General features: G+C 38.7%; 1 protein-coding gene across 1 annotated transcript; it reads left to right on the top strand.

Moving 5' to 3' along the window:
- The first annotated feature begins 13,360 nt into the window (after positions 1-13,360).
- Positions 13,361-22,649, top strand: LOC122056579. Its single transcript, XM_042618591.1, has 9 exons — positions 13,361-13,760; positions 14,823-14,923; positions 15,028-15,373; positions 18,622-19,488; positions 20,642-20,696; positions 20,782-20,843; positions 20,932-21,038; positions 21,125-21,212; positions 22,086-22,649. Exons 1-9 carry the CDS (start codon positions 13,623-13,625, stop codon positions 22,401-22,403), a joined length of 2,082 nt encoding a protein of 693 aa, XP_042474525.1. The 5' UTR covers positions 13,361-13,622; the 3' UTR covers positions 22,404-22,649.
- The last annotated feature ends 1,318 nt before the right edge of the window (positions 22,650-23,967 follow it).

The following is a 23,967-nucleotide window of genomic DNA, read 5'->3' as shown; positions in this document are numbered from 1 at the left end:
CTTAGGAAAATTTGTAGTTGTGTATTTTGATGACATTTTGATTTATAGCAAAAGCTTAGAAGAGCATGTTACACATTTAATGTTAGTTTTGAGTGTGCTAAAAGAAGAAAATCTTTTTTGTTAACCTCGTTAAATGCTCCTTTTGTATGGAGAAAGTCGTGTTTCTTGGTTTTGTTGTTAGTACTAAAGGCGTTGAGATAGATGAGGAAAAGGTAAAAGCAATCCAAGAGTGGTCAACATCGACAACAATTAGCCAAGTGAGGAGTTTCCATGGTTTGGCCAGCTTCTATCGACAGTTTGTTCATGATTTTAGCAATATTGCAGCTCCTCTTACTAAAGTCATCAAGAAAAATGAGTCATTCAAGTGGGGATATGAGCAAGAGAGGACCTTCAACACTTTGAAAGAAAAGCTAAGTTCTGTTCCTTTACTAATCTTACCAGATTTTTCTAAAACCTTTGAAATCGAATGTGATGCTTCTGGTGTTGGTATAGGTGTTGTGCTTATGCAGGAGATGAGGCCCATTGCTTACTTCAGTGAGAAGTTGAGTGGAGCCACTCTCAACTATCCCACATATGACAAGGAGATGTATGCATTGGTGAGAGCATTGGAGGCATGACAACATTACCTATGACCAAAAGAATTCGTGATTCACACAGATCATCAATCTCTAAAGCATTTGAAGAGCCAACATAAGTTGAACCGACGCCATGCTAAATGGGTAGAATTCATTGAGACATTTTCTTATGTGATCAAATACAAGCAAGGAAAGGAGAATATAGTTGCTGATGCACTATCTCGAAGGTATGTTTTACTGTCCACTTTAGATACGAAGTTACTTGGATTTGAATATATCAAGGATTTATATACTAATGATACTGATTTTCTGATGTGTTCACAGCATGCGATTAGGGGTGAGTATTTGGTTAAAACTGAACCGAACCGAACCGAATTGATTTTTTTCCAAACAAATCGAACCGAACTGATTTTTGATAAAAATCGAACTAAACCAAACCAAATTTTCAATAAAATCGAACAAACCGAACTGAACAAACTGACTTTTTCTAAAAATTTGCTTTAGCATAATAAAAATTTGGTCCGATCTAAAATTTATGATGTAAAAAATCGATTTGGTTCAAAAAATCAGTCTATTCTGTCAATTCGATTTAACCGAATAAAAAAATTCAAAACCGAACCCGAACCGAATTAATCAAATTAATCAATTTTTTGGAGAAAAAACTGAATTTCTGAATAAATCGAACCGAATTTTTAAATTCGGTCAGTTTGATCAGTTTATTCGGTTTAACCGAACTTTTGCTCACCCCTACATGTGATAAGGTTGCATTTGGTAAGTTCTATAGGCATGATGGGTTTTTTATTTTGTGAAAATAGATTGTGTGTGCCTATGTGTTCGTTACGTGAATTGATCACTAGGGAAGCCCATGGTAGTGGTTTGATGGGTAATTTTGGCATTACTAAGACTTTAGGGATTTTATAAGATCAATTCTTTTGGCCTCATATGAAATGTGACGTGGAAAGAATCTGTGAGAAGTGCATCACTTGCAAACAAGCTAAATCTAAATTGAAACCCCATGGCTTGTATACTCCTTTGCCTATACCTAGTGAATCTTGGACTGATATTTCAATAGACTTTGTTTTGGGATTACCCCAGACCAAGAGGGGAAGAGATTCAATTTTTGTTATGGTACATAGATTCTCCAAAATGGCGCATTTCATTCCATGCCATAAAACCGATGATGCATTGCATATAGCTGAATTGTTCTTTAAAGAGATTATTAGGTTGCATGACATGCCTAGGACCATTGTCTCTGATAGGGATACAAAATTTTTGAGTTATTTTTGGAAGACTTCATGGGGGGAAATTAGGAACTAAATTGTTGTTCTCTACTATGTGTCACCCCCAAACTGATGGGCAAACTGAAGTGGCCAATTGAACTTTGTCCTTTTTACTTCGTGCGCTCATTAATAAGAATTTGAGAATATGGGAAGATTGTCTACCTCGTGTTGAATTTGCTTACAATAGGAGCATACATTCTATGACTCAATTTTCTCCATTTGAAATTGTTTATGGTTTCAATCCCTTGTCACCATTAGATTTGATTCCTTTAGCTGTAAGTGAGCATATAAATTTAGATGGTAAGCAGAAGGTCAAATTCGTAAAGAAGATTCATGAACAAGCATGACTAAATATTGAGAAAAGAACCCAGCAATACATGCAACAAGCTAACAAGGGGTGCAAGAAAATTATGTTTGAACCAGGAGAATGGGTTTGGTTGCACCTCCGAAAGGAGCGATTTCCAGACAAACGTCGTTCTAAACTTCTACCTCGAGGGGATGACCCATTTCAAGTATTGGAGTGCATCAATGATAATGCCTACAAACTTGAACTACCAGATGAGTATGGCGTACATTCTACTTTTAATGTTTTTGACTTATCCCCGTTTGATGCAGGTGATGATTTGAGGACAAATCCTTTTCAAGTAGGGGAGAATGATGTATGCCCAAGGGCTGAAGCTAGGAGAGATCAGTTATCACTTCCGAAAGGCCCAATTACAAGACTGCGGGCAAAGCGTTTCAAGGAAGCACTAAATGGACTAATCAAAGAATATTGGACGGACTATGAGCAAGGAGAGACCAAGATAATCCCAACTGCTAGTATGGCCTAATCCACGTAATCGGGCATAACCATCGAGGACTCGGCCGCGTTTAACGGAAGAGTACTAATAAGCATAGGAACTCGTTCATGCATGAAAACTTAAGTATTTTATATTGTTTTATGAAGCATGCGACTTGGGACTCTAATTGTGCATGCATTTATTTTGTTTTGGGTTCCTAGATAGCTTGCATGAGGCATGCCACATTGGAACTCTAATTGTGCATGCACTTATCTTGTACTTTTCCTTGTTCACTCCCATTATATAAGGGAGGGGCATCTTAGTATGAAGAAACTTAGTTTTTGATGAGATTGTGTGCTCTCTTAGTTCTTGAAAGGACTTTCTGAACTTATCGAGTTTACTCTCGTGGCGTTCAACCCATCGAAACTTATCACCCCGGGTGTGGCGTTTCTTTCCTTCGTAGGCTTGGTTCGTGCTAGTTCTTGGTTACGTGTCAAGACTCATACTCTTGGCATCTAGTTCTTGGGGCTCTATCCACCTTTGTCTCGGGTTCCATCACATTTGTTGGTGGGGTTCGTATCAAACTCTATTTGTAAAATCACTCAAACAAGATATCTTCATAACACAAGTATATGTAGATGACATAATTTTTGATTCAACTAACTCAAAATTTTTACAAGAATTTATAATCTTAATGGAACAAGAATTTAAAATGAGTCAATTAAGTAAACTAACCTATTTTTAAGGATTGCAAATTAAATAAACTAATAAAGGAAATTATGTTTACCAATAAAAATACATAAATAAATTACTTAAAAAATTTGGAATGGAAAAGATCAAAGAAATAAAAATACCATTGACAGCTAACATAACCTTAGATAGTGATCCAAATGGAAAACCCATATCTCAAATATTATAGGAGTGTCATAGTAGCCTTTTATACTTAACTACAAGTCGACCTGACATTTTATTTGCAGTTAGTATGTGTGCTAGATACTAAACTTGTGCTAAGGAATCCCACTTAACTAATGTAAAAAGGATTTTTTTAGATTTCTGAAAGGCACACCAAATGTAAGAATTTAGTACCCTAGAATACCTAATTTTGAACTAATAAGTTACTCTGACTAAGATTATACTAGCTGTAAACTAAATCATAAAATTATAAGTGGTGGATGCTAATTACTTGGACCATCACTTGTCAGTTAGTTTAGTAAAAAAACAACACTGTGTTGCTTTATCTATTACTAAAGCTGAGTACATAGCAATGGGTGAGTGTGTAGCATAACTGTTATGAATGATGCACACATTAAAAGACTTTAACTTAGAATATAAAATCCATATTGATAACATCAGTTCAATTAACTTGACCAAAAATCCAGTGCATCATTCAAGAACCAAACATATTGAAATAAAACATCACTTTATTAGAGATCATGTCGCCAAAGGAGACATTAAACTCAACTATATTGAGTCCAAGTCAAATTTGGTTGATATTTTCACTAAATCACTACCAGAATCTGAATTCAGTAATCTACTAAGATGACTGGAATGTGCACGATAGATTAGGACTTTTATTATCAAATAAATTTTCAAGTGATTTGCAAATTCTAGAAAAATTATTTACTTAGGTGTTCCAAAAATTTCCTATTTCTCTAGTGTTGCAAAAATTATTTTGGCTTTAATCTAGAATGAATTCCTAGAAAGCATGATCCTATAGATATAGGTAACGAGCATCTCACAAACACACTAGGTCTATCTTGATTATGTATTCAAAAACATAGAATCATGTGAGATGTGTATGCATTTTGCCTGGACTTCATATGCTTATATTAGTGCATCAATATAAGTCTGGATTAAAATACCAAAATACAGTGATTAAGTCAAGTTAATAAACAATAAGTTAGATCAAATCTTCTGGTAGATAGTTAGTAACTAACGGTTAGATATGTACTAAAGATATTGGTAATTGAATTATTATTATTTAAATAAAATATCAAATTTAGGGGGAGGATTGAATTTCAAAATAATTGTCAAAAACTCTAAAATGTTTACTTGAGAAAATTTTCCTAAATTTTTTTCCCTTAGAAAAATTTTCCTTAATTTTTTTAAAAATATTCCTTAGAAAATTTACTAAGAAAATTTTTGAAAAATTTTACTCAGAAAATTTTGAAAAAGACTACTTCAAAATTTTTGAAAATTTTGGAACACAATTTTGAATTCGAAAATGCTCTTAAAAATATTTATAAAGTTTTCTAAATTAAACTTTTGATCAAAACATCTCCCTAAGTCTGAGATATACATAGTATTTACTTTCAACTATTTTTTGTATTACTGTCCGACATTACTTGTGTTTGAATTTCCTTTACCTTAGTTTTTTGATGAATACCAAAGGGGGAGGGGTAAACGTTTATGTAGAAAAACAACAAACAAATTTAATCATGTAAAACAAATGCAAAATTAACTTAGATCATTTGTTTGCATTTTAAATATTATCTTTCAATATTTTTTTTTTCTAACTTTAACCCAGGCTGTCGTTGCATTAAAAAGAGGAAAATTGTTGATGCAATTTGTACTAATGATCTAACTCAAGTTTTGATGAATGACAAGTGGATTAAAGTTAGAGTGTTTTGTTATCTAATTACTTTACCAAGTGTGTAGGAGTTGACGGGTCTGAAGGACCTGACATCAGACTAAAATTCAGCTAGGTCTGCTAAACCCGATAGCTGGTGGGAAGTCTAGATAGACCTATGGGGCTCGATATCTTACGAGAAATCAGATTGGGTTCTTGGGACCTAACAATCGGCTGAAATCCAGTTGGGTCTATAGACCTGACAACTGGCGGGAAGACCTGGTGGATCAAAGGCAAGTCAAGCGACTGCAGTTGGTAGGTGGAGATAAGCAACTGGAGGAGAGATCCAGTGAGGACACGTTCTTCGTTGAGGGAACTGTAGGTGTCAGTTCAGCTTAGGTCCATTTGGGAAACCTAAGCTGAGATCTTGACTAGATCCTAGTTTCAGGGAGATAGGATCTAATTACTACTCTTATCTTATTAATGTTGTGCTAACTTTGTATTGTAGGATAAATATATTTTTCTGTTGCCAAGACTAACTTTTTGTTATAGGGAAGAAAAGAGGCAAAATGTGGTCCAGGCACTTAGACCAGTTTAGCCCGAGCGGGTGCCGCAGGCACTCGGGTGGTTTGGGCACCCAGAATTAGTCCAGGCACTCGGACCACAAAAGTTATCCCGAAGCTGAGTTGGAGCGCGACGATTGGCCGAACTCACGTCAGCGGTATAGGCGCCCAGAAGTGGATAAACTTCGCGAAAGAAGTTTCGATGAGAGATCGCCACATCATCAATGGTCTAGGCGCCTGGAGGGGTTCCAGGCGCCCGGAATAGACCTATATAAGGCCTTCGACTAGTAGCTTTAGAATAAAATTTGACTACAACTTTTATATTCAAGTGTTGCTCCGAAAAAACTCCGATGACACCAAAAGGTCGCTTCAAAGTTCGAGGAATAAGAGACTTTATTTTCTTTCTATTTATCAGTAATAAATTTTATTTTCAGTTATTGTACTCAATTATTGTAATCCTTTTACAAATTGATAGTGATTGCCCAATGAAAGCGATTGACAATCGTGGGCCTTGGAGTAGGAGTCGTCACAGGCTCCGAACCAAGTAAAACCATATGTGTTAATGTTGTTTTCTAATTTCTTTATTCCACTGTGTAACTCGTTTTCAATCGTAATTTTTGATGGTCGCTATTCACCACCCTAGCAACTTTACGATCCTACAGGTGCTAGTCAGGATCTCCAAACGAGTTGAGGGGATATCCTATATGACTTAGTTGAACCGTTGAAGGTACTCTTAGAGGGATTCTCGAGGCTTCTGCTTCATAGTGAATAGGTTGAGAGGTGTCTTTTGATATTCTCTTGCTGGTGGCAAATTAGTGTAGGAAAATGACTTTGAAGCTATCGAATGAGTTGATGGAGGAAGCGAGGAGACGACTGAACACTGTTGGTGCAATCGACCTAAGTTTGATCAGTACGATCATGGTTTTGATGTGTGTGTCAAAGAGTTTAAGTTAGACTTTCATATGTGTTTGATATGTGTGTTTGAGTCTTGCAGGACTTGGTGAAACACGCATGAGGAGCTTGGTGCAACTAAGCTTGGGAAGCTCATCCTAGGGCTCGGATCCTTGAGTCGGTGAAGGATGGTGTGGAAGGCATCCGAGGGACCGTCGGACGAGGAGCAATGGAGTGGAGCCAAGGGAAGTAGACTTCAAGGCAATGCGAAGGATGACACGGAGAGTAGCAGCGGGCTCGGGTGCATCTGAGTGACGAAGGCCAAGGAAGAAGACTTCAAGGGCGACTCCGGAGAGGATGAGTGTGAGTGTGTAACAAGGTGCAGTCCAGTCGGTTGCAACTTTTAGCAGTCGACTGACAGCGAACAGAAGCATTCTGTTCGCTCAACAAATAGCTACCAGTCAACTGCTAGTTTTAGCAGTTGATTGGTAAATGATCGTTGGTGCTGGAAAGTAGTCGTTGGCTACCTCTAACGGTAACACCAGTCGACTGATGGTTTTGCCAGTCGACTGGTGCCGAGTTGAGTTGATTGTTGATCAACTCTCTCCTCTTATTTAAGGAGAGACTTGGGGCTTGAAGAAGGTTATTGGTGCTAATTGTAAACCTTCTTATTCTGTGCCCAAAGCTCCCAAGTTCAATCCTCTTCCTCCTAATCTAAACTTTATCTTGTAAAGAGGAAGAGATCATTTTGTGAGAGGTTTGCTCCACCGAGAAGGAGAAGCTTTAGCCGGAGATTGCCGGGGACTGATCCACCGAAGGATCAAGGGCTCGTCCACCTCAAGGACACGTCGTGGAGTAGGAGCATCATCTCTGAACCACGTTACATCGAGCTTGTTAGCGTTTGTATTCTTGTTTATTTTTCATTACTTTAGTTTTAGTATATTTCGCTGTGCACTAGCCCTCTTATAGAGAAGAATTCGATTAGGGGGTGACCGAGCTATCCAACCCCCCTTCAAGTCGGTCACCGATCCTCCAACAAGTGGTATCAGAGCGAGGTTAGCATAGGAAGAACTAACCATCGACCGAAGCATCAAGATGGCGCTTCAAGAGGGATATAGCACCGCTCGACCACCTTTCTTTGACGGCAACGACTTCGCATATTGGAAAGGTAGGATGGAATATTACTTAATAAATGATATTGAAAATTGGTTTAATGTTGTAGATGGATTTGAGAAACCAAAAGATGGGCCGGGAGCGCCTCTTCCAACCAAGGATTGGACAAAAGAGATGGCAAGGAAGGCTCAAGCAAATGCAAAAGCCACAACAACTCTACAATGTGGACTCTCTAAGGAGCAATTGAGCAAAGTAGAACCATTCAACTCCGCTAAAGAACTTTGAGAAAAACTCATTGAATTAAATGAGGGATCAAGTGAATCTAGGAGGGCCAAGAGAGATCTTTTGTTGGGGCAACTTCAAACCTTTGCCATGAAGACCAATGAGACCGTGAGTCAAATGCATGGTAGATTCAAGAAGATAGTAAATGAACTTCATGTAATAGGTGAGAAGATTGACAATCGAGACCTAGTAAGGTATGTGCTCCAATCTTTTCCTAGAACCACCTTATGGGCATCGATGGTTGATGCGTATAAGGTATCTAGGGATCTTTCCTTGATTAAGCTTGATGAATTATTTTCCGAATTTGAACTTCATGAACAAGCTAATGAGCCTTCAAAAGAGAAGGGAATAGCTCTTGTTGTAGAAAGGAAGAAGAAGAAAACTTCATCCCCATCATCCTCCGACTCCGAGGATTCAAGCGCCTCAATAGATAGCGATCAAGAGGCATATATGGTAAGGAAGATGAGAAAAGCATTTAAAACCTTTTCTACTAACAAGTCTCATGCTAGAAGGAGTTCAAGAAGCAAGAGTAGGACAAGAAGAGTCATTTGTTATAATTGCCAAGGAAAAGGACACATGAGGGATGATTGCCCTCTCTTGAAAAAGAAAGAAGGAAAGAAGAAGGAGGAGAAGAAAAAGACAAAAGGAAAGGGAAAGAAGGCTCACAACCTAAAAGCAATATGGGATGATCCATCATCATCATCGGAGGAAGAAGAGCACCATGTAGTCAATTTTGCTCTAATGGGAATTGATGATGTAGTCTCCACCTCATCCGAAAGAGAAGAAGGAAGGAGCTCAAGTGAAGATGAAGAGGGGAGCTCAAGTGAAGGGGGAGGTCAAACCTCGGATTCGGACTTCTCGGTAAGTGAGGTACACAATCTTCCTCCCCAGGTTTTGGTTAAGATTATTAAAAGCACAAATGAGGATTTATTCAAGGCAAAAAGGAAAAATAAATCTTTGAAACATGATATTATTTGTCTTGAAGAAAAATTAGAATCCATGTGCTCTAAGGACAACAATATGCATGCTTCTTCTAATTCTTCAAATAATTCATGTTTAGAAGAAGAAAATAGGAAATTAAGGGAAAAGGTAGAATACCTTACCAATGCCCTTAGGAAATTTGAAATTGGCTCTAAAACACTAAATATGATCATTGGGAGCCAAATGGCAAGTTTTAAGAAAAATGGGATAGGAAACAATGAACCAAATAATGAAAAGACCTACCATTGTTTACTTGTTAGGGGGCAATCAAAAATCAAGACCATAGATAGAAAATGGATCTCCAAGGAATATTTGATTAACCCAATTAGAAATAATTTCTATTGAGTGCCAAAATCAATCCTCAAGGGTTAGAGGATTTTGGGTTAAGTCAACCATGGAAATCATAATTCAAATCCTTGAAGAATGGTTGACTTGAGACCTTAAGGGGAAGCACTTAGCATTGCTAGAAATTCATGATTAAGAGGGCTAAGTAGAAGTTACCTTTATCTCACAATGACTTGTCTTCTTTTCTAACCATAAATGTGAGATATTAGGATGATATAAATAATTCACATATGCTTATGGCATTTTGATGAGTTATGTGATGTATCATTTTTTAGTGATCATAGACCAACTATGGGGAAAGTAAATGTTTAATTAATGGACATCTTGCCCATAGATCATAGTTAGACATTTTAAATGCTTTGAAAACAATACTATGTTTTATTTACAGTGGATAGTTATTTTAAAACATATGAATTCAAAACTAGGGTTTAATTTGATACAAACTTGAGTATTTTTCAAGGTGTTTGAGTTTTTATCAAAACTTCAAAAATATGATGAATTTTCATGAAACCATATTTTTCCTTATTAAAGGACATTAAAATAAATATGTGTTCAAAATTTCATGATTTTTTGAATTTTCTAGAATTTTTTATGCATTTCTGAAGTTGACTTCGGAAGGCTGAAATTCTGCTTAGTAATGTGCCAGTCGACTGCGACAGTTATCAGTCGACTGGTACTTATTTTCCAGCACTGTCAAGAGCTGGTTTTGGGAAATTTTAAGTACCCATTGATACCTAGGCATGTGTACATGTTTGGTACAATTTTTTATGGTGTTAAAGGGGGAGAAATGGGAAAGGTTTAAGTTAGAAACCTAATTGTGTGCAAAACTTGAAAATTAAGGTTGAAGAGCATATGTTAAGGGGGAGCTTGGGAATTATGCTTCATATTTACATATTGCTTTTAATTTTCATATTGTTATTAATGCCTAACTTAAACATATTGCCACACATCAAAAAGGGGGAGATTGTTGGTGCAATCGACCTAAGTTTGATCGGTACGATCATGATTTTGATGTGTGTGTCAAAGAGTTTAAGTTAGGCTTTCATATGTGTTTGATACGTGTGTTTGAGTCTTGCAGGACTTGGTGAAACACACATGAGGAGCTTGGTGCAACTAAGCTTGGGAAGCTCATCCTAGGGCTCGGATCCTTGAGTCGGTGAAGGATGGTGTGGAAGGCATCCGAGGGACTGTCGGACGAGGAGTAATGGAGTGGAGCCGAGGGAAGTAGACTTCAAGGCAACGTGAAGGATGGCACGGAGAGGAGCCGCGGGCTCGGGTGCATCTGAGGGACGAAGGCCAAAGAAGAGGATTTCAAGGGCGACTCCGGAGAGGATGAGTGTGAGTGTGTAACAAGGTGCAGTCCAGTCGGTTGCAACTTTTAGCAGTCGACTGCATGTTTTAGCAGTCGACTACACCAGTTGACTGCATGTTTTAGCACTCGACTGGCAGCGAACAGAAGCATTCTGTTCGCTCAGCAAACAGCTACCAGTAGACTGCTAGTTTTAGCAGTCGACTGGTAAATGACCGTTGGTGCTGGAAAGTAGCCGTTGGCTACCTCTAACGGTAACACCAGTCGACTGATGGTTTTGCCAGTCGACTGGTGCCGAGTTGAGTTGATTGTTGATCAACTCTCTCCTCTTATTTATGGAGAGACTTGGGGCTTGAAGAAGGTTACTGGTGCTAATTGTAAACCTTCTTATTCTGTGCCCAAAGCTCCCAAGTTCAATCCTCTTCCTCCTAATCTAAACTTCATCTTGTAAAGAGGAAGAGATCATTTTGTGAGAGGTTTGCTCCACCGAGAAGGAGAAGCTTTAGCCGGAGATTGCCGGGGACTGATCCACCGAAGGATCAAGGGCTCGTCCACCTCAAGGACACTTCGTGGAGTAGGAGCATCATCTCCAAACCACGTTACATCGAGCTTGTTAGTGTTTGTATTCTTGTTTATTTTTCATTGCTTTAGTTTTAGTATATTTCGCTGTGCACTAACCCTCTTATAGAGAAGAAATCGATTAGGGGGTGACCGAGCTATCCAACCCCCCTTCAAGCCGGCCACCGATCCTCCAACAAGCCATTAGGGCAAACCCGATAAGGTGGTTAGAAAGACCCAACACTTAACCTCATTAATGTATTGATACAATGTGGAGGCATTCTCATAATGATAAAAGTGATCTTCTAGGTTCGATGACCTTGTGTATTCTCCCAATTGTAGTTGTTGAAAGTTGCGAGGGGGTTCCTAATTATGAACTTCTCTAGAGAAAGATATTCTTTGAACAATCCCTTCATTGGTAGTGAGAGCCTTTCCTTTGTGGTCATGAGGAGGCGTCTCTCCTGCTTGGGATTCATGCGGTCCCCTCACCTTGGAGAGTCACGCCTCGTTTAATTAACACCATGGTCGGCGAAACTCCCACGAAGGGTGGTGGTATATTAACCAGGGGAGGAGGTGTACCCACTACGGGAGGAGGAGCTCCCGTTATTGGTGGTTGCAAGAAGGCGTGTTGTTATAGTATTCCTTGCAACGCCTTAGAGGCTATTTCATCGATGTTTTCTTATGTGATGGTCATCGCTTCATCGAGACTTTTCTCTCCACCGGAGTTGCGATTGTCAACAATCCTTCTAGTGTTAATTATCGCAACGTCTTGGCTCAGAGTTCCCATAGATGACACCAATTTGTTCTAGCCAAATATCGTGGATGTTCAAGATACTAGTCAACAAACTTGTCGACTCACGCCTCTTCTGAAGGTCGTCGATAATTTAGATGAAAGAACGTATAATGCACTCCAAAAGAGGGTTAGACTCGTCGTGGGACGGATCCTGGGGTTACTCCGATACTCAAGTTAGGATTTATTTAAGGTGATGTGAGCAGAATAAGATGGAGAAGAAGGGTAGAACCTAGTCTAGTGTTTCCAGAAATTAAGGATCCTTTGTCATCACCTTTGTGAGTGTTTATATGGTAGTTCAGAGAACATTTGCACGTTAACCGAAACCTCATCATTATAGGGGTCGTTAAGAGGACTGGATTTGATAGCCGTTAGTTACTGCTCCGCTAATCTAGCGCCACGTGTTCGTAGGAGAGTATATAGGGGACCAGGTTTGATAACCTCGTAATAACTCCTCTATTCTTAAGATGCTACCCATCCTGAATATTCATAGTTACTATCAACGAATCGACCTAGGGAGGCATAAAAGGTGAGGTCAATATTGAATGACCTTGAGAATAGACAAAGTTAGTATCTGAGACCCAAATTGTGAGGGAGTCTATCGTTGAGACTGAGGGAGATTCTATTGCTGAGACTGAGAGAGAGTTTATTGTCGAGATTAAGAGGAATTCTGTCGCTAAGACTACGAGGGAGTCTGTCATTGAGACTTCGAAGGAGTCGGTAGTTGAAATTGAGACCGTTGGGGTTTGAGGTTGAGCCAAGGAAGGTGTTGGGATTTTAGCTGAGACAAGGGCAATGGTAATTGACTTAACCTTATTTAGCTTTTAGTTGAGACAGGGACTATGATAACTGACTTGCCCTTATTTAACTTTGCATCTTTAGAATGGATGTGTTGGGCTTATTAGACTCAACTTAAGTTCCTTTTATGATGAATTTAACCCTTCATAAGGAGCATCTATAACATCTTTGACTTTAACTGATAGCTCAGTATAACTTTTTATCTTACGGGACATGTAGGACTGCATAGCTTCACCTCATCAGCCTATAATACTTGAACTACTTATGATATCGGATACTGGATATCGGACGCTATGATAGGACTCATCCATGCTTTCCAAATTTCCTTGATGGCAGGCTTCCTGAATTTTTCTGGTAGTCGGTTTGTGGGATTGAGTTGTCCATTTTTAGGATAAGTAGAATTCTAAGAGCTGGATCATTGGATTAATGATAGGAATGTGATTTTGATTTATTTTTGGAGGGTATTTATGGTTTTTCACAATTTAATCCCCTACAAGTACATGAAAAAAAATATTTCACCCAAAAACGATTAGGCCGCGAGTTCACCATCGAATCAGTCGAGCCCAGGCGGAGCCCTAATCCAATCCGATCTGCTCCGGCGACGCCTCCGCCGCCGTGCATTAGCTGGCCGTCGACTGCGCCGCCGCTCGCCTCTTCCCGCTTCGCGTTAACTCCTCGTCTCGGTGTCGCGAATAGGTTCATTGTTTTACCCGTCGGTCGCCGTCAAAAAAAAGAAAGGAAAGAAAAAGGTGGATTAGGGTTTTGATCTGATCGCCTTTCTACTCGGTCATGGGCGGGCCCGATTGCGCCGGATATGACCGGACGTTTAAGGTCAGTTTCAGTCAGGATGGCTTATCGAGACTGCATGCGAAGGTAATGGAGAAGCTTAAAGAGTTCATGGGCGATTATACTGATGGTACACTCGTGGTAAGGTTTTGTTCCCGCCAACTTATATTCATGTTTGGATTGAGGCATTGGTGTTTTAACCGAATGAAAGGCTTTGTTTTTCCTTAGTTTGGGAGAGAACGAAAACTGAACCTCTAATATAAACAACTAATCCAAACAAACAATTTTTTGTTTTTTTGGAGACATTGATCGTTTTTGTTCCCTGCTAATATATGAATATCAAATTTTGGAGGATTAAACAAGTGGATGCTACTGTAAGATGATTCTTTAGCTTGATAGTTTAATAAAAGTTGTTCTATTTATGTTTTCGTGTGACAATGTTCACCTGACGTCTAAATCTTTGGGATCAATGTTCCATTTGACCGAGTAACTTTATGCCACTGACTTCGCACTGTGATTGGAATTTCAATGCCATGATAAGTTTTTCCCTTTTACATGCCAAAGTTCACTTTTTTGCACTAACAACTATGCCTTCGTCAAATAATTCCCTCATGACGACACAGAATTTTCCTCATACTTGAGTGCCACCACATGTAGCTTCCTCTAATACTTCTATACATTATATTGTAATATCAATTGTCACATATGACCTTAAATGGGTAATGGTCTGAGAGACAAAATGGTAAGCCTATGCCATGTTAGCACGGGGCACACTTCCTATTGTTACAAACTGAACCAATTGCTTCAGCAGAAGGAAAGTTCCATCTCTTGCACTTCACCTATTCATTGTGCCATTTGTGGTCACCTTACTGGGATCAGTGAAAGTGAAGGCTAACTTATTTTCTCTCATTCTCTCATTTGTGCCTCATGTATTCATTTTTTTTTTCTCCTTGGTCTTTTGAGTGGCTGACTCCTCTTCAGCTTTTGGCTTTTCATAAAATCTCGATTTTCAAAGATTTAGTTCCGTTGTTAATGTACATGGATGATGGAAGAATTTCGGTTGCTGTTTTACTGTGTTGTTTTCATTTTTTTTGTATCCGTTTATTTATTTTTACAACATTTTACTAATTTAGCTAGTTAAGTATTAAATTTTTTTATTTTTCTGTCTAGTGCTTAACTTGCATTTTAATTTCACATTGGCAGGATTATGTTGTAGTTTTGCTCAGGAATGGTCGTAGCAAAGATGAAGCTAGGAAGGAGCTGAATGTGTTTTTGGGGGATGATAGTGACACTTTTATTTCCTGGTATGGACTCTTAGCATTGTGTAAGAGTAGTTGTTTACATCATAAACTATATTCTAATATTTTTCTTGTCTATTGACTGTTATTTATAAATCTTTGTTCTATAGGTTGTGGGATCATCTATCGTCAAATATACACTTGTATACACAACCGAACCAATCTATTCCTGATGAAGTGGCCAAGTCTAAGCCCATTTCTTGTGTACTGTCTGAAAGGCAGAATTCTCAGGAGGATCAGAAAGTTACTGCTCAAACTGATACGAACAGAAATAGTCATGGAAGAGGGTGGAAAGGGAAAACAAAGGATAATAATGGAGCATTTCCTCTTCGGAGTGTGGTGACCAATATATTGCACGCAGAGGAGGAAGTGTCTAGACAAAATGTTGTTGGGCAGTCACATTCACCTACAGCTCACATTCAGAGAAAACGGAGCAGAGATGATGAGCACCCACAGGTACATAACTTTCTGTACGCTTTTGAGGTAGTCTTTGCTTTTCACTTGTAAAAGTGTTGTAGGAACCAAATTAATTGAAGGGGTTGCTCTAGTAATTGGCGACTAGGTGTAGTATGGGCACTGGGTTTGTTTAGTTGTATTAGTGAATAATCGTTGTCTAATGCCTTATATCATTGATTCTGAGTTAATTCTTTTAGGGTATCCTCTTTTTCTCTCTCTCTTCTTCCTGCTCCAGTTTTGTATCATCTCCTTCCCCATTGAGCAGACACCATCCTACTTCCTTGATCGTATTAATCATGTTGTGACCATGTGTTACATTGTAGGTGAACAATTCTCTCCGCTAAAAGACTCTATACAAGAAACTATGATTCTCAGCTATTTAGAGTTAGGTTCCTAAATTTTATTCTACTATTTAACTTTATGTTCACAAAGTTGTTGACAAGTATTTTTCTAGCAACAGGGACTACAACAACCTACCATTTTTTTTATTCTGACTTGGGGTTGACATTCACAATATTGCTCTGATAATTAGATAACAAGAAGGGTAAATTACAGAATTCCTTATTAGCTACAAACTCTATTTTGCAAGCTTTGACTTGCAGTCCTTTGCAATCTGCAAGTCCTCCACAGCAACAAAGTGGGAAATTATAAAGGAAAAAACAGCTTTATTTTGATGAAAACAAAGTAGTTGGATTCACACAATTCCAAAACTTTGTATTAGCTTGTATCCGTGCACTTACTATAATCACCTATATGACCCATGTCTCCTTAAGATAAGATATCATGTCATCTTAGAACAAAGCCAAAAAATCACTTGCCCTTCCACTGATCCTCTGTCCTTCCAACAGAGCCCTCTCCACTGGTAGCCTTTTGCGAACCATCATGTAGCCTCACACTTGTGTCGCACAATCAGCGGATGTGAGGTGAGCATCTTGTCGGTTAGGCTCCCTGCAAGGTTAGATTCTAACCAATGCTTCGGTCCGGGTGGGGCGCGCCCGAGCCGGGGCATTACAGATGGTATCAGAGCGACCTTGTGACCGTGAGTGCGCCTGTGGCAGGAGCACCTAGGGCACCACCTAGCGAGGGAGATTCTGGGATTTGTCTGTGGTGTGATTCATGGTTACACAACGAGGACGTTGTGTCTTTAAGTGGGGGTGATTGTAATACCCCGGTTCTGAGATTCTGGTTAAGTATGACTTAAAAGGTTAGATGGTACTATCCATATCACCAAGGTGTACCTTCCTTTTCGGAAGCCCAAACTTAAGAACTCCAAAGTTAAGCGTGCTTTACTTGGAAAAATCTGAGGATGAGTGACCTCCTGGGAAGTTTTCCAGGGTGCGTGCGTGTGAGGACAAAACACGCTGAAAGGACCTTCGGTGGTCTGTGGAGCTAGTCGTCAACCCGATGGGCAATTCTGGTGGCGTTCCCGGTTTGGTTGGGTGGGGCCCACCATGCTTTGGGAAGGTGGCTTTTGGAGCAAAAGATGATATCACTTCCCCCAAAGTGGCCCAATATCGCCGGCCCCGTGGCTAGATACAGGCAGGTAAATCGCGCCGCGGGGCGGGGCAGGGCGGGGTGGGGGTGGGGGGGAGACATATGCATGTACCAACTGCACCAATCCATGGGAGCTTTGGAAAGGTGGCTTTGACGGTGGAGGAGGTTGCGGCAAAAATTGTTTAAAATTTTCCTTAGGAAGTGTTTTATACATACAAAGCATTTTTAGGCAAAAGAAATGGGCCTAATGTTTCATCATTTTCTCCACTTCTTCATCCTTTTCTCCTCCTCCTTCCTCTTCTTTCTCCCCTTCCCCTCCACTTGAATGATGCTAATTGTCACTAATGCCAGTTGTTACATCATATGCTGCTCAGCACTAGAATAGAATGGTTGCATCTCCCTACACTTTTATATTGCTGTATCTCATCACTAAAAAAGGACACTATGCACCTTGCCTACTCCATATCATGACTTTGAGTATCCAATTGCTTGCTGCCTACAATAAACTACAAGAAGCAGCACACTTTAAAGTTCATGTTCAAGTCATTTCATTGCTTCGATTCAGCTCATTAAAGTCAATTTCCGCTTGTAATGGTAATGATGCAATATAAATTAATTTAGCATTCATTTTTATCAATAATTGGTTTATATTGGACATTGTGTTTAGTGTGTAATTCCTATTTTTCATGCAACTATCTAATGACTATGTTATATAGTAATTGGACTAGTATATTTAATTGATTATGCTTTTTCATTTGCACCTTTTCTCTACTTTCTCTTCCCCCAGTCCTCTCTACTTCCCACTCTTGTTCTGTATCAAAAACTTTATTCATCATCTGCAGCTGAATTATTTGATACAAATGGAGTCCTGAAGGTTTTGGCATACTTGATGGTTTAGTTTCCAAATCTCTTTCTTTCTTTTGAGTCATCAGTGAAAGTATGATTTTCCAGAGAATTAGCTAATTTATGAATGAGCAAGTTTGTTCACATAAAAAGAAGCATGTCAAAGACAAGATCGGACCATTGCTGATGGCAGATAATTAACATTCATTAGACGAATATAAATAAGATTTTCTAGAGGTAGTTGGGATTCTGGAACTCTAAAACCTCAAGGGACAACAATTTTAAGAAAACCTGAAATTTTATTGATGTTCAATCCTATACTACAGCACATGTAACTTTTGTAGTATGTTCCATCTCATAATTGAATCAAGCCTCCTGATCCCTATATGGAAATTGCCTGGGTCATTCAACCCAACAACTCATACTTGTTCCATTCAAAAGAACATCACCCATGTGCGCTCCTCATCCCTTGCCATGCTTGCTAATGAGTTGGTTGGGGAGGTGGGGTGCTATGACACTATAGGTTAGCAAATGGAAAAAATGTCCCTTAAAGTACATCGTTATATGTGTGTGTGTATATATAAATTTTTTTTTGGCTGCAAATATGTTGCAGAAATCAAAGGAAATTGGGTTAGGATCTTATTAGTATCGTAACACTATTGAATGGTAAAACTGTTCCTGTCCATTCACCATTTTGTTACATTTTGTAAAACTATTCCCATATAAATTGTACATGGGATAATGAATTTTATAATGTTGAATTGTTTGAACTACTTTGTATATGTTTAATCCTTGATAATGTGAAGAATTTTATACTCGTTGTTTATTGATGTAATGTGTTGCCCTAATGTTTTTACATTGTGTAATTATCTTAAATGCTTTTTCCTTTGCTTATTATGCATCATTGACAGAGATATACAGCTTCCTATCCTGTAATTGGTGCTCCACGCCGGCTTCTTCAATTTGCCGTTCGAGATGCTGTAAAGGCTGTGCAACAGTCAAGTTCTAGGGTTGAGCCAGCTTCGAAAAGACTTTGCTCAGTAATTTCAACATGCACTACAAATTCTCTGCTAGAAGGAAAATTCCATAGAAAATCAGAATTAAGAGCACCGGGTACTCTATCAATTGCTTTGAAAGCTGCCGCTGAAGCTGCTGAAGATGTAACCAGGGTTAGGTCAGTTGGTAGTGTTTTCAATAGATTGGGTCATGATGAAAAGATTGAAGAGAGTGTTAACCGGTTGCCAGTTACTACTGGATTAGATCTTGAAGACGGTGAGTATGATCCTATTGATAAAGTTTCAGAGCCACTGTATTTGGATCATCATTACAGAAATGAATATGCTAACTTTGATGACAACATGACCATATTAGAGAAAGAGACTGATGTGGCTGATGATTTTGTTTTAGATAATAATGAATGCGATGGTGTTGTTGATGTTAGCCACCTTAGCCAGCCAGATCAAGATTCACTGCTAGGCACTTCATCTTCTAATAGAGATGTGAAGTCAATGATCATGCAACCTCATGCTGTAGCTGAAGAAATATCAAATAAAAGAAGATTGTTGGAGCAGGAACATGGCACTGGTCCACTAGCTTTGACATCCAAGAAGATTATGAGTACTTCTGCTAACGAAACACATAAACATATCCATTATCTAGTTGCCAGTGATGATCCCAAGGTAGAGAATCAAGTCACTGCAAGAAACAGTGAAGGTGCAGGAAGCCAGAATGTCAACTTTCTAAAGGACAATGATGTTTTCTCGTCTCAGAATATGACAGTAAGTGTGCTCGTCAACGTGAAGCATCAACCAATTAGTGTTGTGCTCATTGTAGTCCAAATCACTTTCTTTTGTTGGCAGAAATTGAAATTCTTTATTTTCATCATCCTGTTTTGCCCAATTCTAACTATTGCCAAAAGGAAAATATTAGATTTGGGAGGGGTAGATGTATAAAGTTTGTGCTCTAGGTTTTGATTCTCTACTAGTTCTTCAGACCTTTCCTTACATTAGAGCCTTGTAAGCACAGTTCATTTTGTATTTCCTAAAATTTCTCGCATACAAGTTTCTAGCACATTCAGACCTTACAGCATATTGAGCACTCTTGATTAAACTTTGAATCAAATTTCAGGTATCCCTATCATACATCCTTGAAAAAAATACTAGTCTGATGCAACTATTGGTATGCTAGTAAAGAGTAAAGAAGGTTCCAGTTGATCAGGATAATATAACCTCAAGCATTAGGAAAGTAGTTGAGTGAATGCTTAAACAGAAACAATGCTTGTTTAAGAAAAAATGAGGATGGAAAGGCTAGATAATGTCATTCTCTGATTGGTGTTTGCCAAATGGTCTTATATCAATCCTGCTAGGATTGGTGACCATGCTCTGCATTTTTTATGGTCCACTGGCTGAAATGCTCACATTTTAATTGTCTTTTTGACAGGGGTTGGTATTTAAAGTCTTGGCTTGGACTTGTTTGTTTTAACCATCTTCAAACATACTCAACTTTAGGACAACCCATTGGGCTTAGCCAACTGTTTTTAATTTACGAAGGGGTTTTTTGGGTATCTAGTACGGGAGCATAATGAAGATGCCAAATGGCTAAGCTGGAACAGCTATTCCAGGCTTGAGCCCAGTTTTTTTTAATTTCGTGACGTCTAGCCAAATCTTGACATCATACTAGTCTAGTAGATATTGGTTTCTTTGTTTATTGATTTAGTATACCACAGTTCCACTCCATCTGATCATCTACATTAGCATCCTGCAAATCTTTTAGATTTTGGAGTGATTTGTTCGTGAAGAGACTTTATATTATCTACTTTTATTCTCAAGTGACATGCTTTGTAATTCATGCACATTTATTATCTTTTCCATTTTTTTAATGTGATTTGAATTTATGTAACATGCTTGTCTGTTTATACAATGATAACTACAGGAAACTAAACATGCAGATCAAAGGCAATCTACTCAGAAACAATTATTGGTACCAGGTATACTGAATTCTAACTTTTTTGTCACTGAGAATCACAACTAGCTTACTATTAACGATTAATGAGCAAGTTCTTCAAATTATAGGTTCATATGTTACTGGCCGTCCTTTGGACGATGGAGATTCTCGAACTCTATTTGTTAGCAATGCAAGTATCTGTTTTTTTCCCCTCTCTTTGACAAACAGGTGAATATTGGAAAGCAGTGGAATTGATCTGCGTTGATTGGATTTTACAGGTTCACTTTGCTGCAACTAAAGATACACTTTCTCGTCATTTCAACAAGTTCGGAGACGTGCTTAAAGTAATCATCATCACTGATGCTACTACTGGTCAACCTACAGGGTAAACAATAAGAGCAGTTTATATCATTCTTCTTGTTATTTCTAGTTCAACACAAATTCTAAAAAAAAATTTCTGTCTTTCAACAGGTCTGCATATGTCGAATTCCTAAAGAAAGAATCGGCAGATTCAGCATTGTCATTGAACGGCACTTCATTTATGTCCCGGATTCTGAAGGCAAGCCTCCATTATCATTAAAAAACACCAATAAACAATTTACAGTATTTGAATTAGGATAGGCAAATAATTCCTTTTCATATTTTAACCTACCCTAACAGCAAATACATCCAATAACAACCTTGATTCCTCCATTTATAAAGTACTCGCAAGTTATTCTAATTTTTGTATCAATATTTGCTCCTTGTGCGCTAACAAATTATTTTTTTACTGGCTCTATATAAATATGATGTTTTATGAGTAAGATTTAGGTAGATTTTTTATGTTAACTAAGAAAAGGACAGCCGAGTGTACGAATCTCCCGCTAATGTGGGGTCTCAAGAAAGGGTCCGCCTATTGTATATAGTCTTACCTTGCATTGCAATAGGCTGATTTCGCGACTCGAACCCATAACCTCAAAGTCATACAGCAACAATTTTATCATTGCAACCTAAGCTCCCCTTTATGGCTCCCCTTTATGTTTAACAAATTTGACTGGATTGATGTCCAGGTCAATTTGTGATTTGATCCACCGAACCTTTGGCTCATCCAATCCGATTCTCAGTTCAGTTTTGTAACTATGCTTTTGCTGGTCACTCATCGGTTGTTATTTTTTTTTTGCTCTGCTTATTTTTTTAATGATTGTATAATAGTTGAGTTGCTCATTGCTACTGAACTTCAGTGCTTTTTATTCAAAATTTCATCCTTGTTATTCAACTGTAGTGTCGGTTTTTTTCCCGCAACATATTGCCTTCTATAGAGCTTAATGGAGGTTTACCATTTTTGTAGCTGACCAAATACAGTTGAACAAACACGTATTAATGATTGATGATGATCTACATATTATTGTACATATAAATATGTTGACATGGGTTATCTGGTTGTTCATTAAAGGTTGTTCGCAGAAGCTCTTATGAAGCTGCTCCTGTGTTACCGTGGCCACGCATGGCTCATGCACCACCATTTCCTTCTCGACTTGGCCGAAGGCCATATCCGCGAGGCCTACTTCTTGGTACCTTCAGAGGACGCCTGCCAATCAAACCTGGCGCCAGGAGCTTGCAATGGAAGCGTGGAACGTCGACCGTGCCCTCAGGCTCAGGAGAGGATGCTAAACCTTCTCAAACATCCGATGTGCAGTCTCCAACAGCTAGGAGTCTCACTTATGTTCGGACTGCCCCCAAACCTGCTGCTGGGCTCTCCGGTTCAAATTAGCTTGTTTCATCTGCGCGGTTGCCACTTTTTGCTACATTTTGACTCTGTTTTGCCGATGCGAAACAAAGTGCAGGGATCTGAAAGTTAGCCAGAACCTATATAGACTGATTAGCAAGCGATTACAGATCTAAGCTTTTTTAGGATGAGTCAATTCATTCAACTTTTTGTTGCTCATCCGTCAATTGCATCAGTTAGTCGTGCCCAGAAACGTTTCTGTAAATAAAAGGAAGTCTCACAGTTGGATCATTTTTTATCGCCCTCTTGACAATTTGGGATCATTATACTCCTTGAATTCGATATCTGTGGATTACTTGCAATGGTGATCAATAACAGTATGCTTATTTTGTAGTCACACAGGTATATCTCTTGGCCATTCAGCATTTTCATGGCGAAGCATTCACAAACTACCTATCTTCAGTTTCTGAAACCATTCAACATTCTCATCGCAAAAGTATTCAAATTTGATAGATAATCGAGCTTCATATATGTATCAAATCTGTTCACGGTTATTCCAATTCGGGTTGTGTATAAATGTATATATATATGCCAAAGTATGAATGTATTCTAAGAAGTTTGAATGCTTCTCTGTAGTATTGTGTATATATATATGTGCCAAGTTTCTTCCGGATGGACAGTTAGTTAGCACATGATGATGGTGTCACCATGAGATCTGCTGATTAAATCTTGGCTAATAGTCCGAGTGTCTGTCACTTCCTATGCATTATTCAACTGTCTGACACTAATAGTTATGTGTGATTTACTTCTTTAATGTTAGCTTGGGGAGGACAAATCATTTTTTTTGTCACCGTGTATATATATGCGCCAAAGTATGAATGGATTCGGAGAAGTTTGAATGCTTCTCCGTGTAAATACCAAGTGTTATTCGTGAAACCATTCATTCAATGGGTTCTGCACCATCAAATTACTCTTTAGATTGTGAGCTTGTGAGTTAGAGATCACTTAAATTGTCTAAATCTTGTAAATCTCGTATCAAAACTTAACAACTTTAACTTATAAGGGTTATAGTGTCACGGTAAGATATTCAGATTGTCTCTTAGGTATTCGTAGTTTGATCCCTAGTTATGACGTATTTGTAGAATTTTTTTTCTCCAAATGGGGCATGTAATCAAAGGATGCTAGACTTCTGGACTGTCCATCGTGTGCGCTTTCTGATTTACTTTGGTGACCGGTAGGAAAATTTCGTGGAGTCGGGCCGGTCACCTCAAGGATAGTCAATAAGGCTAATTGGGATTATCATTTTATCCCTGGGGCTATGGTACTGCGGTAGGACATCCAAGTTGTCACTCAGGCATCCACTGTTCTATCCTCAGTTATGGCGTATTTGCAAATTTTTCTCCAAATGGGAGGCGCAATCAAAGGATATTGGGCTTTTGGGTTGGCCACCATGTGCACATCTCGATTTACCTTGTGGCCGGTGGGAAACTTCCGTTGGGCTGAGCCGATTGATAACTATGATTTTACTACATTATCTTGATTCATAATGCATGTTTTTAATGATCTTTGCATAACTTAAACTCATATTTACTTTACATTTCACAAATTG

The sequence above is a fragment of the Zingiber officinale genome, chromosome 3B (genome assembly GCF_018446385.1).
Source record: "Zingiber officinale cultivar Zhangliang chromosome 3B, Zo_v1.1, whole genome shotgun sequence".
In the NCBI taxonomy this organism is placed as follows: Eukaryota; Viridiplantae; Streptophyta; class Magnoliopsida; order Zingiberales; family Zingiberaceae; genus Zingiber; species Zingiber officinale.
Note: the sequence above shows the minus strand (reverse complement) of the source record. Positions and strands in the feature narration are given on the sequence as shown.